This window comes from Bos javanicus, chromosome 18, assembly GCF_032452875.1.
Source record: "Bos javanicus breed banteng chromosome 18, ARS-OSU_banteng_1.0, whole genome shotgun sequence".
Classification (NCBI taxonomy): domain Eukaryota; kingdom Metazoa; phylum Chordata; class Mammalia; order Artiodactyla; family Bovidae; genus Bos; species Bos javanicus.
The window spans coordinates 4,808,543-4,831,523 of record NC_083885.1 but is presented as its reverse complement, the minus strand read 5'-3'; the positions used below and the strand labels follow the sequence as shown (position 1 = coordinate 4,831,523).

The window sequence follows — 22,981 nt, the reverse complement described above, 5'->3', positions numbered from 1 at the left end:
CAGGAGCAGAGGAAGTGGGTGATCACTAGCAGTCGTGAAAGACAGTGTCTAGCACTTTAATTGGTTTCGGGGATTTGGTATTACTGAAATATCCTTTTTAAGGAACATCTATTTGGCGTGAATTTGTAATACTAGTGGTATTAAGGATAGTGATGATATTCATAGTGGCCATGACACATACTTGATATGAATATAAAAGCTAATCTTTAAAGCAGCTTTATGATTAGATATGATCCTCATTTCATGGATAAGGAAACTGAAACTCAGAGTCATTTATCAAAATGGCCAATTGAGGTTTTAAATTGAGCTCTAAATGATTTGATCATTTCATTTTTCTCTGTGGAGTGCTGACTTCACTATAATGACTGTACCAGTTGTTATAGTATTAAATGGATCTGTAGTACATACAGTCCTGAGCTTTCCAAATGCGTTTTTCCTTCCCAGCAACCCTTGAATCTGTCACTGTCCATTAACTAAAGGGATGGTGCCTAATCTAACAGGTACTTTGAGGTCTCTGCTCAGACACTGGCCAATATCCATGCCAGCACCTTATCTATTACAAAGCATTTAATAGAATTTTAAATATCACTTCTGACTATTCTGTTTCCACAGCAACTAAATTAATATTGGGTCAAAGAGTCCTATTGACCACTTATTTTGTACTATATTAAAGTTGGTGTTGATGAAACAAGAACGTGGGCGGCATTCTACAGGATACATATTTGTAAACTTTAGTTAGAAAACAATATACAACCTGTATATAGAAAAAAGGAGAAGGGGGCAGCAGAGGATGAGATGGTTAGATAGCATCACCAACTCAATGGGCATGACACTGAGCAAATTCTGGGAGATAGTGAAGGACAGGGAAGCCTGGCCTGCTGTAACCTATGGAGTTGCCAAGAGTCAGACATGACTTAGCGACTGAACAAGAACAGCAGCAATACAAAGTGTGATAATGAATTCAGAAGCAAAGGAAAATGTCTGTGTCTGCAGTTTCTAAGCAATAAAATAAAATGAGCATTTTATGTTTTTAAAGATTCTTCCCACAATACTGATTTTTCTTGACCCACTCTTCCAGCTAGAATTGTAGCTTCTTTTCTTTGACTCTTTGGAGAGCACTTTTGAGTTACTCAATCCATTTGTCTGTCCATCCATTGCACCTTCTACTGAGAGTCTCTCTTGACCACAGATTAGGTCCAAAGTCCCAGAACAGGTGCAGTGGCATCATCTGTCAGGAGATGAGTGAAGTGCTTGTTGCGTGGTCTCCCTCCTCCCCTTGTTGAGATGTCTGTCTGTCTCCCCGCTGAGCTCTGCTGACGGCCCTTCCAAATGCTCTTCTGTTCCCTGTAGACGCCCCTAAGCCTCCCACAGAGGACACCTATCTCAGGTTTGATGAATATGGGAGCTCGGGACGGCCCAGAAGGTCAGCTGGCAAGTCACAGAAGGGCCTCAACGTGGAAACCCTTGTGGTAGCAGACAAGAAGATGGTGGAGAAGCATGGCAAGGCCAATGTCACCACGTACATTCTCACGGTCATGAACATGGTACGGAGACAGTCAGGACCCCAGCCCTCTGCCTCCCTGAGACAGCTCAGAGTCGTGGAGTTCCCGTGCGTGAGTTAAACAGCAGATGCAGCCACGTGATTGTATTGAAAAAAATTAAGTTGGAAGGAAATTGGCTTCCTACATAAATATATTTGGTCAAATCAATGCATACTTGCTCATATTCCCTTGCAGTTTTGGAAATTATAAATTTTTTTTTTTTTTTTTTTGCTTTTCTCTGATTTCAATTTGTTTCAACAGGTTTCCAGCCTCTTTAAAGATGGGACCATTGGAAGTGATATAAACATTGTCGTGGTTAGCCTCATTCTTCTGGAACAAGAACCGGTAGGTGCCACACTGCGTTTCTTTTTTCTTCATTCATTCTGCCATTCAGGATACACTTAGCGAACACCTGCTGTGTTGCCACCCCATGGAACTGTCATTAAAAATTCAACTTTGAAAATTTCTAATTACCCTCAAGGAAAGTACAATCCAATAGGGTTGTCTATTTAAATACTAAAACCTCACAAAATGATAATTTATATCTAAACATACAATATATGTGTAGATATACAGTGATATAAAATATGATTAAAAGTGCATCTGTAACATGACTACAAAAATGTAAAATGAATACAAAAAGTAGAAGATAGATATTATAAAATATTATGCAGGCTTCACAAGGAAAGTACATTTGGTAGGAGATTTAAATGTTAGCTGGATTTGGCAAGTTGGAGATTCTGGGTAATTACAAAAGGCTATTTTGAAAATATACTGAAAATAAGTCATCCGAAAATTCTGGTAAAAAGCTTACTGTCTCCCAGCACCACCTTAGCTACAGAAAATAAACAAGGGATATTTAACTGGCCTTGGCTTAGTTACAGGGAGATGCAAGCAGAACATATCATCAAGGGTTAACTTGTACAGCACCTCCTGCTTTGTGGTGTTTTGATGTTACAACTGTATTTTCTGAGGTGGGCATTACCAATCTGACTATTTTTTAAGTCCCCTAAGGCTTTTCCTCTTCATCTGTAATGAATGGACAAAGCAGAGAGTCAGAGATGAGGCAAAAATGAATATAATTGCCAGGTCTCTAGTGCTCCTGAGGTTAACAAGGTATCAAATTATTCTTAGAATTTTAGAAAAGAAGAAAAGGTGTATGTTGTTTGGGAGGTACTTCTAATTTACCGCTTATACTGTCCCCAAGGACTCAAAGTCAGCAGCATCCTAATTCACTGATGATTAAGGGTTTTGTCTAAAAACTCTCAACTTGACCCAAGTTAATAGTTCTTAGGAAAAATTTGATTAAAAAATTATTTTAAAAGTAGATCCTTGCTTACCCTTTAGAATATTGTAATTGTTTGTTTCTTCATCCATTCAGCAAGCTTTCAGTTTATTGATTGAGGGACTGTAGCTATGATGTGCTGAGCCCTTTCCTGGAAATTTGGACATAGGAGTAGGCAAGCCATGATCAGTTCTGTCCTCATGCTCAACTGAAGGATCCACTGAACTTTACCCCACTAAGTAATAATTATATTGTAAAAGTAGTAACAGTTCTATAAAGATGGTACCAGTGTGAGATGGACAAAGGTGTTTCTAACTGACACCAATGTATTTGTTATAGAAATACAACTGGCCACAAAGCACACTACCAGTGTTCTGTGGTTACTTCCGATATTGTGAACATTTACCTGCAACAGTTTTAAACACCAGTTATGTCCAACCTTAGCTCAAGTGTTTTCCCCTGTTGACCCTTCCCCCAGAAACGTGATGCTTCTGTGTTTGCCTGTACAAATGGAGTGACGCAACATTCTCACGTCCGTCACACATTCACACTTTGGTTTGTGCGGGTTTCCCGTAGGGAGGATTACTGATCAACCATCATGCGGACCAGTCTCTGAATAGTTTCTGCCAGTGGCAGTCTGCCCTCGTTGGAAAGAACGGCAAGAGGCATGACCATGCTATCTTACTCACGGGATTTGATATCTGTTCCTGGAAAAATGAACCATGTGACACTCTAGGTATGATATGAACACATGCTTCATGCACACCCATGTCAGCTAAAAACACAGGCTGGAAACTTTCTGTTGGGTGACTGGCTCTTGGGATTCTTATTAAGGAAACAATCTTTAAATTGTGGGGTAGCCTCATTGTACCCTCTCTGAATATTGTTCTGTTTAATTGAACTCAGTGTGCAATGGGGGCCCCTTTGCTTTATTCCTGTTGTGTTTTTCTTTATTAAACTTTGTGATGATCCTGCAGGCATGAGATCAATTATTGTTTAACTATGCAAGTTGTAGATTATTCCCTAAGCATCTTGAGTGCAGAGCTGGATAGCTGAAAAGAGCCGGCCTAGTCTCTGTGGCACTCAACTGTGCCCCTAAGTAAGCATGCTTTTTTAAAAAAGTTATTTGAACTTTGAAGGACTCAGCTGAAAGTATCTTTAAAAAGAAAGTGTTAAGTTCTACTCTTATCTATTTAGAGGGGACAGAGAGACATATACCTTTAGTGTTTTTCTGCAAAAAAAAAAAAAAAAAAATACAATCATCTTTTTTTTTTTCCTCTTTTTTTTATTTTATTTAACTTTACAATATTGTATTGGTTTTGCCATATATCAAAATGAATCTGCCACAGGTATACATGTGTTCCCCATCCTGAACCCTCCTCCCTCCTCCTTCCCCATACCATCCCTCTGGGTCGTCCCAATGCACCAGCCCCAAGCATCCCGTATCGTGCATCGAACCTGCACTGGCGACCCGTTTCATATATGTACAATCATCTTTTAAACTAAAAGTGTGCACAGCATTTGGGCATCGGAAATGATCAGGAGTGTTTCCTTTGGGCTTGAAATTGCTGTCTCAACAGGGTTCGCCCCCATCAGTGGGATGTGCAGCAAGTACCGAAGCTGTACCATCAATGAGGACACAGGGCTTGGCCTGGCCTTCACCATCGCTCACGAGTCAGGCCACAAGTAAGCGACCCCTCGATGCACCGCTTTATATGAAAGCCAGCTGGGTGGTTCATTGGCTTTGCTCTAATGATTATTATCGATCTGGGTGGAATAAATATGACACATCTTATATAAGGTTTACGATAGTACTCGACTGTTTGTTTCATTTGTGGAAGTTGTTCAGTCGTGTCTGACTCTTTGAGACCCCTTGGACTGTAGCCCATCAGGCTCCTCTGTCCATGCAGTTCTCCAGGCCAGAATACTGGGGTGGGTAGCCATTCCCTTCTCCTTGGGATCTTCCAGACCCAGGTCTCCCACATTGCAGGCGGATTCTTTACCATCTGAGCCACCAGGGAAGCCCATGAATACTGGAGTGAGTAGCCTATCTCTTCTCCAGGGATCTTCCCAATCCAGGATTCAAACCAGGGTCTCCTGCAATGCAGGCAGATTCTTTATCTGCTGAGCTACCAGGGAAGATCACACTTGACTGAAAGAAGGGCCCAAACAGAGGCCAGTCATTGTCAAGGCTCTTGTGAACAACATGTGATAACTCCTTAGTATTCCATTGTGTGTGTAAGTGGACTTTGCTGTTGTTGTTCAGACTGTAAGTAACATGGCCTAATAGTTAAATTATGAAGGAAACAAGTCATAAGATTTTGATAAAACTTTTGACATGTACCAAAGAGAATGCATATTATCTTCTGATAGGCTGTCAAATCAAAGTTAGAAAATTAAAAAAATTTAAGTTCAAAATCCAATTCAATTGGATTTCTTATATCCGGAAAACTACACTAAGGTGCTGGTTTAATGACCTTTTCCTCTTAGAGGAATGGCTTTGCTCTCTCCCCACCTTATTCCCATTTCTGTGACTCTTACTCTTTCCTTTGATGCTTTATACATAAATTTCCCTCTGCTTTGGACTTTCACAAATATATTTAGAAAGACTGTCTCCCAAACAAACCCCTTAGCTTCTTGGTTAGGTACAAAGAAGAACTGAACTGGGCAGAGTGGAGCTTGGGAAAATGCTTTCCCTGAGTGTATGTTGAGGTTAATAAATACCTATGTGTGGACCCATCACCTCTAATACCGTGTATTCACACGTGTATGTTGAATCTAGAAAAGTAGCATAGATCTTATTTTTCACAAAGCCGAAATAGACATAGGTGATGTAGAGAACAAATGTATGGACACCAAGGGGGAAGAGGCAGTGGGATGAACTGGGAGACTGAATTGATGTTTACACACCACTGTGGATAAAACAGATAACTAGGGGACCTCTACTCCGTGCTCTATGGTGACCTAAAAGGGAAGGAAATCTGAAAAAGAGGGGACATGTGTATACATATAGCTGGTTCAGTTTGCTATACAGTAAATACTAACACAGTATTGTGAAGCAACCAGTAAAAATTAATTAAAAAAATTTTTTTTAATCCCCGGGTCCCTCACTGATCAGCTCACAGTATACAGCCATCCTGCCATTACTAACCTGATAAATTGAGAGGAATAATGGGTAAGTGGCTGGTTTGTAGACGAGAGTCACAACAGAATCGTTGTTGTTGTTCAGCCATATCCAACTCTTTGCAACCCCATGGACTGCAGCACATCAGGCTTCCCTGTCCCTCACTATCTCCTGGAGTTTACTCAAACCCATGTCCATTGAGTCGGTGATGCCATCCAACCATCTCATCCTCTGTCAGCTCCTTCTCCTCGTGCCTTCAGTCTTTCCCAGCATCAGGGTCTTTTCCAAAGAGGAGGCTCTTCGCTTCAGGTAGCCAAAAGTACTGGAGCTTCAGCTTCAGCATCAGTCCTTCCAATGAATATTCAGGGTTGATTTCCTTTAGGATGGACTGGTTGGATCTCCTTGCAGTCCAAGGGACTCTCAAGAGTCTTCTCCAGGACCACAGTTTAAAAGCATCACTTCTTCAGCGCTCAGTCTTCTTTATGGTCCAGCTCTCTTTTCTTTGGAGAAGGAAATGGCAATCCACTCCAGTACTATTGCCTGGAAAATCCCATGGACAGAGGAGCCTGGTAGGCTACAGTCCATGGGGTTGCAAAGAGTCGGACACGACTGAGCAACTTCACTTCACTTCACTTCTCTTTTCTTACAATTCAGTAACTCTGTCCCTCCCTTGGGTTCCCTGATTCTCAGTACATCTTTTTCATCCTCTGCTTATAGTTTGGAAAATGGGTTCACAGAAGCCTTTCTGTTTGCTTTCTGTTTTAGTTTCGGCATGGTTCATGATGGAGAAGGCAACCCCTGCAGGAAAACGGAAGGCAATATCATGTCACCCACGCTGACCGGAAACAATGGTGTGTTTTCATGGTCTTCATGCAGCCGGCAGTACCTCAAGAAATTCCTTAGGTAAGAAGACAAGCCGGGGCCAAGGGCATTCCCAGGTTTGGAGGAGTGACTGTGAATGGTGCTCAGTAGACTGAAAACAAATACTTGGAGGGCTGATGATGATGATGATATTGTCATGACTGTGGCTGAAAAAAATACACAGAAGGCCTAATACCGTGTTACATGTTCTCCACGTAATGCCTCAGTCAGTCCTCACGTCAATCCTGTTATTATCCTCATTTTAGAGTTGAGGAAATTGAGTCTTCGGGTGGTTAATAGTGTTACTGAAGGTTCTACAGCTGGTCAGTTGAGGACAAAAGACACACACTTAGATCTGTTATGACTCCAAAAGCTGTGCTTAGAACTGTCTCCTCTAAGATATCCAGAGGTTGCTGGGTATATTATCTTTCTATTGTGACTGATTATTTTAATCTAGTCAATCAACTCGGTCATAAGAGTATTGAAAGTACTAAAATAGAGTGTTTGTTTTACAATGAATGGAGCATTGTGGCGATTGGCTATCTTGTTTGAAATGGCCAGGAGCTAACTTGGTGTCCAAAAGACATCCAAAGGGCATGATAGCTATGTGAAATTCCTTTAGTAACTCAGAACTCCTAGATTTATTACATTAGTAAAATGGGAGTTAGGAAGGTAGCACTGTTTGATTTGTATTAAATAATGAACACCAGCTTGACACTCTTTGAAGTTTCCTTTGATTTTATTAAATATAATACATATTTAACCATTTGGACATTATGCAACACTAGAGGCATTAGACATGTATGCATGTAATCTCATTTTTTAACATGTGTGCAGATGTATCTTGTTAATCTATGTTGACGCACAAGAACACGCAGGTTCTAAAGGCATCTCCTCTTGACCAGGTATTAGGGAAACTAACCAAGTTTCTTTGGGAATTAATTCTCTTAATACTTTTTCTTTAACCTGTACCATTGCATATTATTTGCAGATGTTTACAGAATTAGCCATACACACAGGCAAGGATGATTCAGTGGAAGGATGTCAAACCAAATGATGCCCCAAAGGACAGTGAAATATTAACAATGCTTTTGCTATGTGACTTTGTCACATAGGAGAAATTCTTACTAATTTTCAATTTACGGTCTGGGGCCTAAAGTTACCTTTCCTATCTCATGTGAGAATAAAATCAATAAATATGATAAATCAAGGTCAACTTAGTATAAATTGAATTTCTTACTATAAGTTGAATATGATATAGTTAAATTCTTTCGGCTGATGATGACAATAAGAACAAGAAAAGCTAACTTTGAATGCTTCCTGTGCTCTGTTGAGCGTGTTACTTTGTCTTGCTTGATCTGTGAACAACTCTTACAGAAGTCAGATTCTGTTAGTAATCAGATACACAGGAGTTGGTTGTATTGGCTTGGTTGACTAGACCCCCATCTGTCTGACTCCAAAGTCATGTGTAACCACCATGCTGTTTTATCTCTCACTGATACCCTAGTTTAATTAATTTAAGTAAGTGGAGATAAGGTGCATGAAAATCCACCCCATTTGGACTGTGCTTTTTTCCAACACATCCCAGTTCAGTATACTTCGGGGAGATTGTTCTGCTTTGTTCCCATTGTATCCTTTCTCCTGATTTCTTTCAAAAACCTTATTCATTTGTTGCTCATAGAGATTACTGGAGGTAAAATACATCTTTGACCACACCCCATTATCTGTTTAAAACAAACATACACACAGCATGACTTTCAACTTTGTGAAGACAAGTAATTGTCTCTAGTTTATTTTATGACTTTAGTACTCACCACAGAGCAGGCACGCAGTAAAAATTTGTTGAATATTGTTGAATGAGACTGTTGGGGAAAGTTGACGTTCCCCATCTCCTCGCAGACCAAGCTTAACCAGTCAGATAACTGTAACTTCCAGTCCCACGTAAACACTTTGTGGTCCTGTAAATTTCGTTTTCTTAGACAGGACAGGACTCACTCTTAATTTTAAGCACGTGCCTATTGCTTTGCCATGTTACATTTTCCTTTGCGTAAATGCATTCAGAGGTGTAGTGTTCTGTGTGGCGAGATCACAGATAAACATGGGAACTAATAAGGATGTGTTATTGCAGCACACCTCAGGCTGGGTGTCTGGTGGATGAGCCCAAGCAAACAGGACAGTATAAATACCCAGACAAACTGCCAGGACAGATGTACGACGCCGACACGCAGTGCAAGTGGCAGTTTGGGGCCAAAGCCAAGTTATGCGGCCTTGGTCTTGTGAAGGTATGTTTCTTGTGATTCCAAACCTACATTAAGAGTCTAACAGAAGTATAAACATTTGGTTTGCTAAGGCCAAGGGTTAGAGTCTGGGTTACCTCTAAAATGTCATTTGTTTGGCGTGATAATTAAGTGGCAATTTTACTGTCGATGAATTATCCAGACTTATCCCCCGTAGACCGTGCCTGGTTTAAATACCAAATTCCTCCTCTGTAGACAACGATTTTATCACAAGTAGTAAATCTAGATACAATGGCTTTCACCTAATGCTCGTAACTGTTTTTGTTCATTTCATTGTGTTTCATACTCTTTTTTTTTAAATTAATTAATTTAATTGGAGGATAATTACTTTACAGTATTGTGATGGTTTTTACCATACATCATCGTGAATCAGCCACAGGTATACATGTGTCCCCCCATCCTGAACCGCTCCTCCCACCTCCCTCCCTACCCTATCCCTCTGGGTTGTCCCAGAGGACCAACTTTGGCTGCCTTACTTCACGCACAGAACTTGCTCTGGTCATCTATTTTATGTATGGTAATGTACATGTTTCAGTGTTATTCTCTTAAATCATCCTACCCTCACCTTTAATGTAATTCATATAAGACCATCACCCCTTCAAAATGCATACATATACCTTTTACAGTAATATGAACACAATCTTTGGCAGCTAACTTCTTTTGGTATGTAAAAATTCAAAGTCTCTCTTGAGTAATTTTAACAAGATTTTTGTGTGAAGTCTTTCTTTCAAGGAACACTTACCTGTTTTGTAAATAAGTTTGTATCATTTTTTTTAGATTCTGCATATAAGTGATATGATATTTGTCTTTCTCTGACTTACTTCACTTAGTATGATAAACTTCCCAGGTGGTACAGTGTTAAAGAATCTGCCTACCAAATGCAGGAGACCCAAGAGACACGCATTCGATCCCTGGGTTGGAAAGATCCCCTGGCGTAGGAAATGGCAATCCACTCTAGTATTCTTGCCTGGAGAATCCCCACGGACAGAGGAGCCTGGTAGGCTACGGTCCATGGGACCACAAAGAGCCAGACATGACTTAGTGGCTAAGCACAGCACAGTACATGATCATCTCTAGGTCGGTCTGTGTTGTTGCAAATGGCACTGTTTCATTCTTTTTTATGGCTAAGTAATATTCCATTGTGTATCCATATACCACATCTTCTTTATCCATTCATCTTTGCTGCACACCTGAAACTAACACAACATTGTTAGTCAACTGCGAAAGTGAAAGTCGCTCGGTCATGTCCGACTCTGCGTCCCCATGGACGATACAGTCAATGGGATGCACCTCTGTCCATGCAGTTCTCCAGGCCAGAATACTGGAGTGGGTAGCCATTCCCTTCTCCAGGGGATCTTCCCAACCCAGAGATCGAACCCAGGTCTCCCATGTTGCAGGCGGATTCTTTACCAGCTGAGCCACCAGGGAAGCCCAAGAATACTAGAGTGGGTCGTCTATCCCTTCTCCAGGGGCCCTTCCTGACCCAGGAATTGAATCAGGGTGTTAATCAACTATACACCAATATAAAATTTAAAATTAAAAAAAGGAAGACATATCTTTTTATGAAAAAGATACATGGGAAAAAGCAAAAGTCCAGGAGGTAGAAATGGGAGAAACATCCTTCTAATTGGTCAACAACCATGCCACTGATCATCTCAACATCACTAAAAAGTAGAATCATTTTTAAGCTGGTTGCTTCCTGGTATCCAAAGAGAAATATGGGAATCCTGAGTGTCTGGAGACCTGGAAATTATGGAGATTGGCAGCTGCTCTTCCCATCTCTGTGTCTCTTCCCTCCCCTCCTCTCTCCTGTCTCTTCCTTTTCTCTACCACCATTCCCACCATTGCAGCACCACCACCGCCCATCACCCTGTAGTAACTGCTAAGCAAGCCTCTGCTCCACACACGGCGTTCTGCTTAGAGACATATTTCACTGTTTCTCAACCTTCACAAAAGCCTTTTGAAGGGAGAATCATCACCTGCTTTTTAACTGGGGCTCAGAGAATTCCATTTGCCCAAAGCCACCCAACTTCAGAGGTTAAACAAATCTCCTCACCCATACTGATGAGCATGGGTGCTTCCTCCTTGTTAGGTAATACCAGTGTTTCCTAAACTTCAGCATTCACACTCAGTCCTTAGAAACTACTTTTATTGCTGCTACTGCTGCTCAGTTGCTTCAGTCGTGTCCGACTCTGTGAGACCCCAGAGATGGCGGCCCACCAGGCTTCCCCATCCCTGGGATTCTCTAGGCAAGAACACTGGAGTGGGTTGCCATTTCCTTCTCCAATGCATGAAAGTGAAAAGTCAAAGTGAAGTCACTCAGTCGTGTCCGACTCTTCACGACCCCATGGACTGCAGCCTACCAGGCTCCTTCATCCATGGAATTTTCCAGGCAAGAGTACTGGAGTGGGGTGCCATTGCCTTCTCCAGGGGATCTTCTCAACCCAGGGATCAAATACCACGTCTCTTGTGTCTCCTGAAATGGCAGGCAGATTCCTTATCACTAGCTCTACCTTGGAATCCCATATGTCTGTTATTTTGTTGTTGTTGTTCAGTCACTCAGTCCTGTCCGACTCTTTGTGACCTCGTGAACTGTGGCACGCCAGGCATCCCTGTCCTTCACCATCTCCTGGAGTTTGCTCAAACTCATGTCCATTGAGTTGGTGATGCCATCTAACCATCTCATCCTCTGTCGTCCCCTTTTCCTCCTGCTTTCAGTCTTTCCTACCATCAGGGTCTTTCCTGGTGAGTTAGCTCTTCGCATCAGGTGGCCAAAGTACTGGAGCTTCAGCTTCAGCATCAGTCCTTCTAATGAATATTCAGGATTTACTTCCCTTAGGATTGACTGGGTTGATCTCCTTGCAGTCCAAGGGACTCTCAAGAGTCTTCTCCAACACCACAGTTCAAAAGCATCAATTCTTCAGCACTCAGCTTTCTTTGTAGTCCAACTCTCACATCCATACATGACTACTGGAAAAACCATAGATTTGACTAGGCAGACCTTTGTTGGCAAAGTAATGTCTCTGCTTTTTAATATGCTGGTCTGGGTTTGTCATAGCTTTTCTTCCAAGGAGCAAGCATCTTTTAATTTCATGGCTGCAGTCACCATCTGCAGTGATTTGGGGACCCAAGAAAATAAAATTTGTCACTGTTTCCATTGTTTCCCCATCTACTTGCCACGAAGTGGTATATACCATGAAGTTATACCCCCAGTAAAAATTATTTTAAAAAGAATTTGACATTGGGAGGAATAAAGAAAAACTTTCTAGTATCTAAATCACAGCTACTTTGTAATCTGCTAAATTTACTACATCACATTTCAACTTCTAGCAACTCTCGCAGGGACTTAGAGTCCAGCTGTGTTGATGAGCTTGTAAGTTTTTCAGGCATTTCCTGGTTCCGTGTCCACAGGTCTTTGTGTGCTTTCCATCCTGAAATGCTGCGTGGCCATGAGGACAAGTATTTCTCTTTTTTATTATTACTATTGTTAAAGATTCAGCTCAAATATTACCTCCGTTTTTCCCCCAAGGAAACTTAAACTCCACTTTCCCTGAGCTCTGTTTTCACCCTTTATGCCACCTTCACAGACTTGTGATACTAATATTTTAACTGTCTGTGTATGTCTCTTGCCTCAGTAGATAGAGTGTCTGCAATGCCTGGCATATACCTGACGTATTAACAGATACTCAGTAACTGCTTATTGGATTTACAATGATAATCAAAGGCCACATATTTCTTGTGGCTGTTCCACATAGCATGTGGGATCTTCATTCCCTGAACAGGGATCGAACCTGTGTCCTCTCTATTGGGAGCACGAAGTCTCCCTTGGGCCACCAAGGACATCTGATCAAAGCCCACATACTGTTAGCACTCCCGTTTTCAGAACATGGACAATTTTGCCTCTATCTCTTTCTCATCATTCCTCAAGGAAGCAGGAGTAGCTTCTCTTGAGGAGCCAAAGATGACTCTGGGGCTTGGGGCTTGTGCAGCTGATAGGATGGGGGTGTCATAAGTGAGCTGTGGAACATGGAACAGATTTGGGGGGACAGCTGGGGAATTGTGTTTTGGTTGTATTAAATTTGAGATGCTTGATAAAGTTGGATTGGCAGAGACCTTTAACCTTTGTGCATCTCATACTTCCCTTAAAGGGGCATCCAATCATTAGAAACAGTAGGAGAAGGTGGGCACCCAGGGACCAGATGGAACAATGGACAGCGCTGAGACTCCTTAAAAATCACATCCAGGCAACACAAGGCCTTTGGGGTCTCCATGCTTATTTTCTTTTTCCCTTAAATTATGACTTAAGACTAAGGAATTATAGATAAGGAAAAGTTAGATGAATAGGCTGAAAAAATAAAAAGAGGTAAGAACAAGAAAGAAAAAAGTGCAAACTCTGATTTCTGTTTCTTTTGAAAGAAAGCTTGCTCTGAAGGCTCTGGGGTCGTCAGAACACGTCGTTGGCTATAATTACACTTGACTTCTGTGCTCCACCACAAAAGAAATAACATGTTTGCACAGCCAGTCGTATTTCACTCTGGAATCCCTGTGTTTCTGTGTTTTGCTTGATTTTCCTGGTCTCCTCCAGCTGCCCCTTTTCCTTGGCCCTGTGGCTTGGCGTTGGCCACGGATTGGGGCCTCCGTTGCTTTGGTCCACTCTGGGGCCATTTTGGTGGCTGCCACATTGGCTCTGGGTGTGTGTTATGGCTTGACCTGGGCTGTAAGAGAGAAAGCAGTTTAATTCTGAAAGCCTTTCTCGCTGCAGCTTTGTTTCCATGGTGACCTCCCATCCCTCTGTTTCGTTTTGATAGAGACAGGTTTTTTCCACCTTAACTGGTCCCTCTTGGATTCAGGGTGACCCAGATGGGAATGCACGGAGATGGTAAACTTCATTCGTCTAGTTGGAAGGCTGCCTCACGCTTTCTACTAATGTCAGTGACAGGTCCATTTCCATGGGAAACGTTTCCATGTAGTGTCTTATGAGCTGTGTTGAGATTTGGAAATACTTTGTGCAAGCATGCTAAATCACTTCAGTCGTGTCCGACTCTTTGTGACCCCACAGACTGTAGCCCGCCAGGCTCCTCTGTCCATGGGATTCTTCAGGCAAGAGTACTGGAATGGTTTGCCATGCCCTCCTCCAGGAGATCTTCTCAACCCAGGGATCAAGAGGTCCTTCCCTTCTCTTTTTAAGAGACACACTATACAACCCACAAGACAAGACTCACTGCCTGCACCTCCTGTTTCCCTATGTTTTCTGTCTAATGGAACACTTTTGTTGTCAAAGATTTCTAAGTATGTTCTTGCCATGTGTTTCTAACCATGGAATCTCTGTTAACTGGAATGCTTGGAGAATTGGGTGCCTGGTTCATTGAATTTTCAGGGCTACAACAAGTGACCATAAAAATCATGTTGTTTTCTCCCTCATTGTTAATTTTCCCCAAAATGGACCTTGGTCACTAGAATGTGGCAAATGAAACAGAATGACTGATGATTCGTGATTTTGACCTTCCATTTATGATGTCATTCTGAAAAGCAAGTTTACCTTTTGAACTGGAAGGAATCTGGTTCAGTCACTTTACTTTATAAATAGACAGTCAAGGGGTAGAGAAGTTGAGAGCTTTTTGACAACCGTTGGTAATGAAAGCAGATCCAGTGCTGTGGTCAAGGACCCAGACTCTGGAATCCGGCCCCTTTGGCACTTACCAGCTTGGTGACTTGACAGCTTGAGAGTGCCAGCATCTTGCTCAGTTCCCTCATCTAAATGAGGTGATATAAGGCAATGGCCCCCAGTCTTTCACGCCACCAGGGACTCGTTTCTTGGAAGACAATCTTTCCATGGAGCAGAGCAGTGGCAATGGCAAGGGAGTGGTTTCAGGATAATTCAAGCACATTGCACTTATTGTGCTCCTGTGAGAATCTAATGTCACCAATGACCTGACGGGAGGCAGAGATCAAGCCGTAATGAGCACGATGGGAGCAGCTGTAAACACAGATGAGGCTTCGCTCACTCACCTGCAGCTCACCTCCTGCTGTGCATCCCAGTTCCTAACAGGCCTGTACTGGTCCATGCCCTGGGGCTTGGGGATCCCAATGTAAAGGAATAGTGTCCACCACTAAATGATGTTAATGACAGTATTCATTACCTGTGGCTGCTGGAATCAGCTTCCATGAACTGATTGAGTTAAAACAGCTCAAATGTATTTATTTTCTTGCAGTTCTGGAGGTAAACTTCTGAAATGCATCACACTGGTCTACAGTCAAGAGTTGGTGAGGTTGTGCTCCTTCTGGAAACTCTAGAAGAGCTGGCATTTTCTTGCCTTCTCCAGCCTCCCAAAGCTGCTTGTATCCCTTGATTCATGGCCTCCTCCTCCCTCTTCAAAAGCCAGCAACACCTCCCTGAGTCCTCCCCACAGTGCCATCTCTCTGGTTCTCTTCTGGCACCCTCTTCTCTGTTTAAGGACCCATGTGATTACCTGGGGTCCATCTGGAAAATCTAAGACCATCTCCATCTCAAAGGCAATGGATTAACACCATCAATTTTATTTGCAACTTTAATTCTCCTTTGCTGTTATCACCTAGGACAGTCACAGGTTCCTAGAGCTCGGATGTGGTTGTTTGCATGGGGAGAGGGCATCATTCTGCCTAGTACAATCCAGCTTGTTGTTATTTAGTCACTCAGTTGTGTCCGACTGCGACCCCATGAACTGTAGCCCACCAGGCTCCTCAGTCCATGGGATTTCCCAGCCAAGAATACTGGAGTGGGTTGCCATGTCCTTCTCCCATCTTCTGCCATTTCCTTCTCAAGCAAATAAATTAGCTTGAGAGTTAATTTATTTCATCGGTCTGGTGTAAGAATGAAGTTGTCCAGATGCTTGAAAGTTATAAAGGTCAAGAAGGCAATGGTCATTACACTTTCATCCTTGGGAATAACCCTTCTGAGGCAAGTGCTGATTTTATCACTTATTCATAGATGAGGAAACTGCCATTTAAAGGGCTTCTATAGCTTATCCATAGGTCATGCAACCTGGGAAATGCAGAACAAGGCTTTGAATCAGAGTTGCATTAATCCAGTCTTGATCTATTCTACTTTGATGATAATAGTGGTGGTGATGGTGCTGTGCTGAATCTCTTAGTTAAAAGTGTCTAAGTTAACTATCGTTACCTGCTAGTCATTACTAAACACATACGAATATACAGATAATGTGGAAATTTCCTGCTTCTACGTTTGCTAGGACGTTTTACCAGTTACTTTGCCACTGCTAACTTCACTTGCCTCTCCTTTCCAGATAACATCCCATTTCAGCCACCTCAAAACAGAATGTGGTGTACAACAGCTTTGGATATTTTCATTTTTATTGTATCATCACACTTACCAGCTCCTTCTTTCCTTTCAGGACATTTGCAAATCCCTTTGGTGCCACCGAGTGGGCCACAGGTGTGAGACCAAGTTCATGCCTGCCGCGGAAGGGACCGTTTGTGGCTTAAGTATGGTAAACTGCATACTTGCTAGTTTTTAGTTCTAGAGACTTAATAACGCAGTGGACCCAAACTATGTGTACCGTGACCTCAGAACGGAATGCTTTGGCTGCATCTATTTTCTGACTTCGCTTTCAATTAACTAGCTATTCTTTAGCAGCTCTTCTAAAACTCATAGCTAATATAGCCGAGTTGGCTCCATTTTTTTTAAGAAGGGTTTTTTCCTTCTGCCTTTGTTTTCCGTTTTTAGATGGAGGCTTGGGCATAAGTGTTTCTCTTTCAGTGAGCTGGAGGGTTTCATTGTCTGTTTGCTGTTTTAACAATTTATATTTATTTGGCTATGTCAGCTCTTTGCTGTGGCCCACAGAACCACCTCTGGGCCGTGTGGGCTCTTCATCACAGCACACGGACTCTCTAGTGGTGGTGCTCAGACTCTGCAGTTGCAACACATGGGCTTAGTTGCTCCACAGCATGTGGGATCTTAGTTCCCCAGTCAAGGATTGAACCCATGCCCCCCTGCATTGCAAGGTGGATTCTTAACCACTGGACCACTGGGGGAGTCCCTCGACTGTTTGCTTTTTAAACTTAATTCAGTATAGACAAGTCTCAGGAAGCAGGTATTTCCTTCAGTAACAAAGAAAAGACTGCCCCTCCATACAGCACATCTGAGACTCCCCTCCCAGGGCCATCAATGAGCTTCTGACATGCCCGATAGAGGCATTCTGTCCCTTATAGTAAATTCTCTTAGATTAGAAATACCTAAATGTTCTAATAGTTGTTGTTCAGTTACTAAGTTGTGTTCAACTCTTTGTGACCACATGGACTGCAGCACACCAGGCCTCCCTGACCTTCACCATCTCCCAGAGCTTGGTCAAACTCATGTGCATTGAGTCGTTGATGCCATCCAACCATCTCATCCTCTGTCATCCCCTTCTCTTCCTGTCTTCAATCTTTCCCTGCATCAGGGTCTTTTCCATTGAGCTGGCTCTTTCCATCAAGTGACCAAAGTATTGGAGCTTCAGCATCAGTCCTTCCGGTGAATATTCAGAGTTTATTTCCTTTAGGATTGGCTGGTTTGAGCTCCTTGCTGTCCAAGGGACTCTTCGAGCACCACAATTCAAAAGCATCAATTCTTTGGCACTCAGCCTTCTTAATGGTCCAACTCTCACATCAGTACATGACTACTGGAAAAACCATAGCTTTCACTATATGGGCCTTTGTCAGCAGAGTGATGTCTCAGCTTTTTAATATGCTGTCTAGGTTTGTCATAACTCCTTCCAAGGAGCAAGTGGTCTTTTAATTTCATGGCTGTAGTCACTGTCTGCAGTGATTTTGGAGCCCAAGAAAATAAAATCTGTCACTGCTTCCACTTTTTCCCCATGTATTTATTTGCCATGAAGTGATGGGACTGGATGCCATGATCTTAGTTTTTTGAATGTTGAGTTTTAAACCAGCTTTTTCACTTACTTCCTTCACAGTCATCAAGAGGCTCTTTAGTTCCTCTTTACTTTCTGCCATTGGAGCTTAGGCGACTGAGTTTAATCCCAGTCTCTGCTAATTGTGTTGCTAGTTGGGTAGTTTGAGCAAGTTAGTATTTCTTTGCTAAATTTCTCTCACTCAGTTATTCACTGCTTCATGCTTTGTGAGAGTTGTATTAGTTACTGTATCAAGTTTCCCCCACCCTTCTGTGGCATCCTTGTGGACCTATAAGCAACTTCATAAACTGTAGCTGCTTCTGTTATTGTTGTTGGCTGTTGTTACTTTGTCACAACCACTGAGCTTAGCCCAGGAAAATCATATTCCTGGTGGGGAAGGTTCAGATTCATGCTTATGGTTGACAAAATCCTCAAATGACCCATCATCCCCCCTTCAAAGTTCTGAGGCATGCGGTATGATTTCGTGTAAACTCTGAAGTGGCAAGGAATCTGGGGAAAGAGAACTGGGGGAGCTCATAAGCACATGGCAAGGAATTGAGAGGAAGTCCTCTTTTGACCTCGTCCCAATACACTCGCAACCAAGCCTTGCAAATAGCAAACAGCCACGAAGCCAAGGGTGTCACAGGGGAAAAGTGGAGATTTGAAAGTGAAAACCCCCTCCCCTTAATTCTGTAACTGAACCCCCACTCCTCGGCAGAACCTGGCATGATCCAAACCCCAACTCTTTGGATCTCATTGCAGTGGCTTTTAGGCAAGTGTGCAGTCATGCTAAGTCATGCAGAACTTGCTCATAATAAAAGCACCACAGGGGGAAGAAAACCACTCCTTGGGGGCCCCAAGGGACAGAGGGAACCCGCATAACTGGACTGAAGGACAAAGGAGAATACAGATGGAAAGATCTGCACAGAAAACAGCTCTTGAACTTGAGCAGATCACCAGCCCAGGAGAGACCCAGAGCTAGTTTGGAAGGGACACTCTGCCCAAAGTCATCAGCTGGACCTTTCATACAGACAGGGGCAAAGGGTTACCTAGAGGCACAGTTTGTGTGGCCTGAAAGCTACTCGGTTTCATCAGAAATGCTCTTATGGGGATGGTTTGAAATAAAAATGTATGCATAATTATACCTGTCTATCTCATGTGATAATCATCATGATAAATTCTGTGTTCCTGTCTGAAAAACGGATTCCCTTGGAAGGCATGAGCCTAGGGTTCTCTGCACCCCATTGTTTGCAAATGTCAAGGCAGGCTCCGTGGGCACATCTGCGCTGCCTCCCTGGGCTCTTGGGTGGACCCTTATCTGCACATGTCACCCGGATGGCTCACAAAGCCTGCCCTACTCAGCCCCCTGGTGACAGATGCTCTTTCCCGTAGATGTCAGCCGTTCAGAATGCACGCGCTGAACACGGGGTACAGGCAGGTGTGGCTAGCAATGCCTTGAGAGCATCTGCAGCCTCCTGTTTGCTGCCAGACGGGTTTTTCCCATTGTCCCGCAGGTGTCTAACCTCTGCCCGCTTTCCCAGCTGGTCTCTGAATGTCACACATTGTTTTCACAGTGGTGTCGGCAAGGCCAGTGTGTCAAGCTGGGGGACCTGGGGCCCCGGCCCATCCACGGCCAGTGGTCCGCCTGGTCGAAGTGGTCAGAGTGTTCCCGAACGTGTGGCGGAGGTGTCAGGTATCAGGAGAGACATTGCAACAACCCCAAGTAAGGCTCCGACAGAAAGTCCGTGTTTGTAAGACTCGAACTTTCAGCCTGCTCCATCTTGCCTATTTGTTTATCTTGCTTATGCCTGTTTTTAAGGGTGGTTTTCTTCTGTCTGGTTAATAGCAATCAACGAGGGTTTTACTGTTTGTATATAAACACTGTGTGCACTTCCCTGGTGGCTCAGTGGTAAAGAACCCACCTGCCCCTGCAGGAGACTCAAGTTCGATCCCTGGGTTGGGGAGATCCCCTAGAGGAAGAAATGGCAACCCACTCCAGTATTCCTGCCTGGAGAATCTCATGGACAGAGGAGCCTGCTGGGCTACAGTCCCTGCTGCTTAGTCGCTCAGTTGTGTCCAACTCTTTGCAGCCCCATGGACTGCAGCCTGCCAGGCTTCCCTGTCCATGGGATTCTCCAGGCAAGAATACTGGAGTGGCTTGCCATTTCCTATTCCAGGGGATCGTCCCAACCCAGGGATCGAACCCATGGCTCTTGTGTCTCCTGCATTGTAGGTGGATTCTTTACCCACTGAGCCACCTGGGGGCTAGAGTCCATGGGGTCACAAAAGAGTCAGACACAGCTTATCGACTAAACAGCAACAAGTGCGCTGGGGGAGGTGAGCTGGGCAGAAACCTGAAAAGAGCAAAGGAGTTTATCCTCTGACTGCTGATCACAGATTCCAGTAACGGGGTGGATTACTTTCGGCATCTAAATTAGAGCTGCATGCCTGGGATACTGTAGAACATAGAAGCTTGGCTGGTGGACGGTGTGTGAGTGCATGCGTGTGTGTGTGAGAAACTGATGACCTGGAGAAAGCATGTGGATTTTTGCCCTGCAGGAATGTACATCAGCACGTGTTGACAGATATGCCTGACTTTTAAAGAGAAACCAGAAATCTGAAAAAAATGTGAAATTTCCTAATTTGTAAAATATCGACCACACATTCAATTTTCTTTAGAAAAATAAAAGGCTGGGAGGACTCATCAAATACCTCTGGGGTGAAACTGGCTCATGGGCACCCTCTGATCTGGTGGCCTTGAGATTCTGAGCTGTCTGTCTCTGTGCAGAGAAGGTGGTGTCATGTTACTTTCCTCGGCCCTAATTCCCCCATGCAGCGCGTGTGAGATGTATGTTTCCTGATGGGCGGCGTGATGTCAAGAGAGCTCAGGACTTGGAAACAGAACGATGTGACTCCAGATTCTGGGTCCGCCACGTATTAATGGCGTCACTCTGGGAAGGTTGCTTGAACTTGGAGGTTGGGTTGACATATAAGATGGAGATGAGAACACCCACTTCAGATGGTTTGAGGAGATTGGAAATTGTGTCTGTAGAGTTTCTGGCACACTGGGGAGCATCCAGGGGACATTCAGCGAAAGTTCGGAGGTCCATGTGGTTTTTAATTATCTTCATCCTAAACCTGTGGGCTTCCCAGATGGCACTATGGTAAAGAACCTACCTGCCAATGCAGGAGATATAAGAAACCTGGGTTCGATCCCTGGGTTGGGAAGATCCCCTGGAGGAGGAAATGGCAACCCACTCCAGTATTCTTGCCTTGAGAATCCTATGGACAGAGGAACCTGGTGGGCTACAGTCCATGGGGTCACAAAGAGTTGGACATGATTAGGCACAAACACACACATGTCCTAAACTCACCAGGAATACGGGTAACAGAGGGTCAGCCCTCAGAAGCAGTGGGGAGAGGGCTTCCTGATGAAATCAGACATGAGAGAAGGTGATGGAGTGAGAAGAAAGTGATGGGACCTTGGAAAACAGTGGATTTAATTTTCCAGCATGACTTGATATGGATGTTGAGAACAGAGGCCCTTAGGCCCAGTACCTGAGTTTGCCTCCTACTCTGCCCCTGCCTAGCTGGGTGGCCTTGGACAACTGACTCTCCCTGCCCTGCCCTACGTCCCTCATTTGTAAAAAATGAGATAATGACAGGATCTACCTCATATGAGCTGGTGTTTATAAGTGCTGGTATTTATAAAGTGCCTGGCACATTGTAAGCACTGATGTTTAGTAGGTTGAGAATGTAAATAAATAATGAAACTACAGCAAAAGGAAATTTTGAAAAGACAAATAGTCACCTGAGTCAGCATCTGAGCTGGATCAAGAGGCCAGTTTGTTCCCTAATATAAGGGAGGGTTTGGAGATTCTTTGACCAGGGTTTGTTAGGTGGCATTTGGAATATCTCAGAGGCTGATGTAGGATCTCTAAGCTTCGGGCACTCTTAACGTTTAGGCTGAAAATTTTTCTGTTGTGAAGGTTTGTCCTGTACGTGGCAAGGTGTTTAGTAATAGTTCTGAGCTCTACCCACTCCATGCCAGTAAGACGACTCCCCCTCCCTACTCAACTTCCAAGTCATGGCAATGAAAATATCTCCAGACGTGGCCCAGCATCCTGAGGGGGCACAGTCATTCCCTTGTTAAGTCATTCTGGTCTAATCAGACCCAGTAACTCACTATAATGAAAGGAAGACTTGTGATGCATTTACAGTTTAGACCAGATCATTAAAACCACCCTCCACATACACTGAGTATAGCCCGTGTCTTAGATAGAATTTTTAGAATCATTCTATTACTTTTCATTTTTGCAGCGTATTTCGTGGATCTGGTTTTCATACATCGCAACATTTTACAATCTCGATATTTTCCCAAGAACGAAAGAGATTACCTAATTCAATAGCTCTGCTGGTGAAGTGCATGAATGACGCCCCTGAGATTTAAATTAAAGCCTCTCTCATATCTGTGGGATTGAGAGCTCTTATTATAACAAGACATTGTTCTTGGAAATAGCATACTGTAATTTTAGAAACACCTAATACAAGAATTAATCATTCGAGTGGTTCAGTTTGGTGCAATTTTATCATCTCAAACAAGATTGAGGCTAATCAGGATTTTGGTTAATTATGCACAAAGTCACAAATAAAGCAAGTAAATGATTGGCTGTTTGGAAACAATTGAATCAGTTCTCCATTCTTAGTTCATGTTGTCGTCCTAAGGCTGGTTTTTTCCTCTTTCAAGTTACTGATTTCTTTCTTGATTCAGTTGAAACATTTGGTCTGTTCAGATCACTCAGCTTGAGTACTTTCATTTCTTCATGTGAAAAGCAATGTGAGCTTTTTATTTCACATAATGATGGTTTTCCCAGAGCATATTTTGTTTCATAAAAAAATGAATTATTTCTGGTTGATTCATGGATTTATCAAACTTTTCAGCTTCAAAAGGACTGAAAGGTTATCTGGTCCTGGAATGGCCAGAC

General features: G+C 43.1%; 1 protein-coding gene across 1 annotated transcript in view; it reads left to right on the top strand.

Annotated features, from left to right (window-relative positions):
* ADAMTS18 (ADAM metallopeptidase with thrombospondin type 1 motif 18) overlaps positions 1–22,981 on the top strand; it is a 145,508-nt gene that overhangs the window by 71,107 nt on the left and 51,420 nt on the right. Inside the window, exons 5-12 of the mRNA XM_061386616.1 lie at positions 1,351–1,544; positions 1,803–1,886; positions 3,403–3,562; positions 4,407–4,512; positions 6,716–6,853; positions 8,940–9,093; positions 16,500–16,595; positions 19,571–19,719. Coding sequence (XP_061242600.1) covers positions 1,351–1,544; positions 1,803–1,886; positions 3,403–3,562; positions 4,407–4,512; positions 6,716–6,853; positions 8,940–9,093; positions 16,500–16,595; positions 19,571–19,719 — 1,081 coding nt within the window. The remainder of the gene's footprint in view (positions 1–1,350; positions 1,545–1,802; positions 1,887–3,402; positions 3,563–4,406; positions 4,513–6,715; positions 6,854–8,939; positions 9,094–16,499; positions 16,596–19,570; positions 19,720–22,981) is intronic.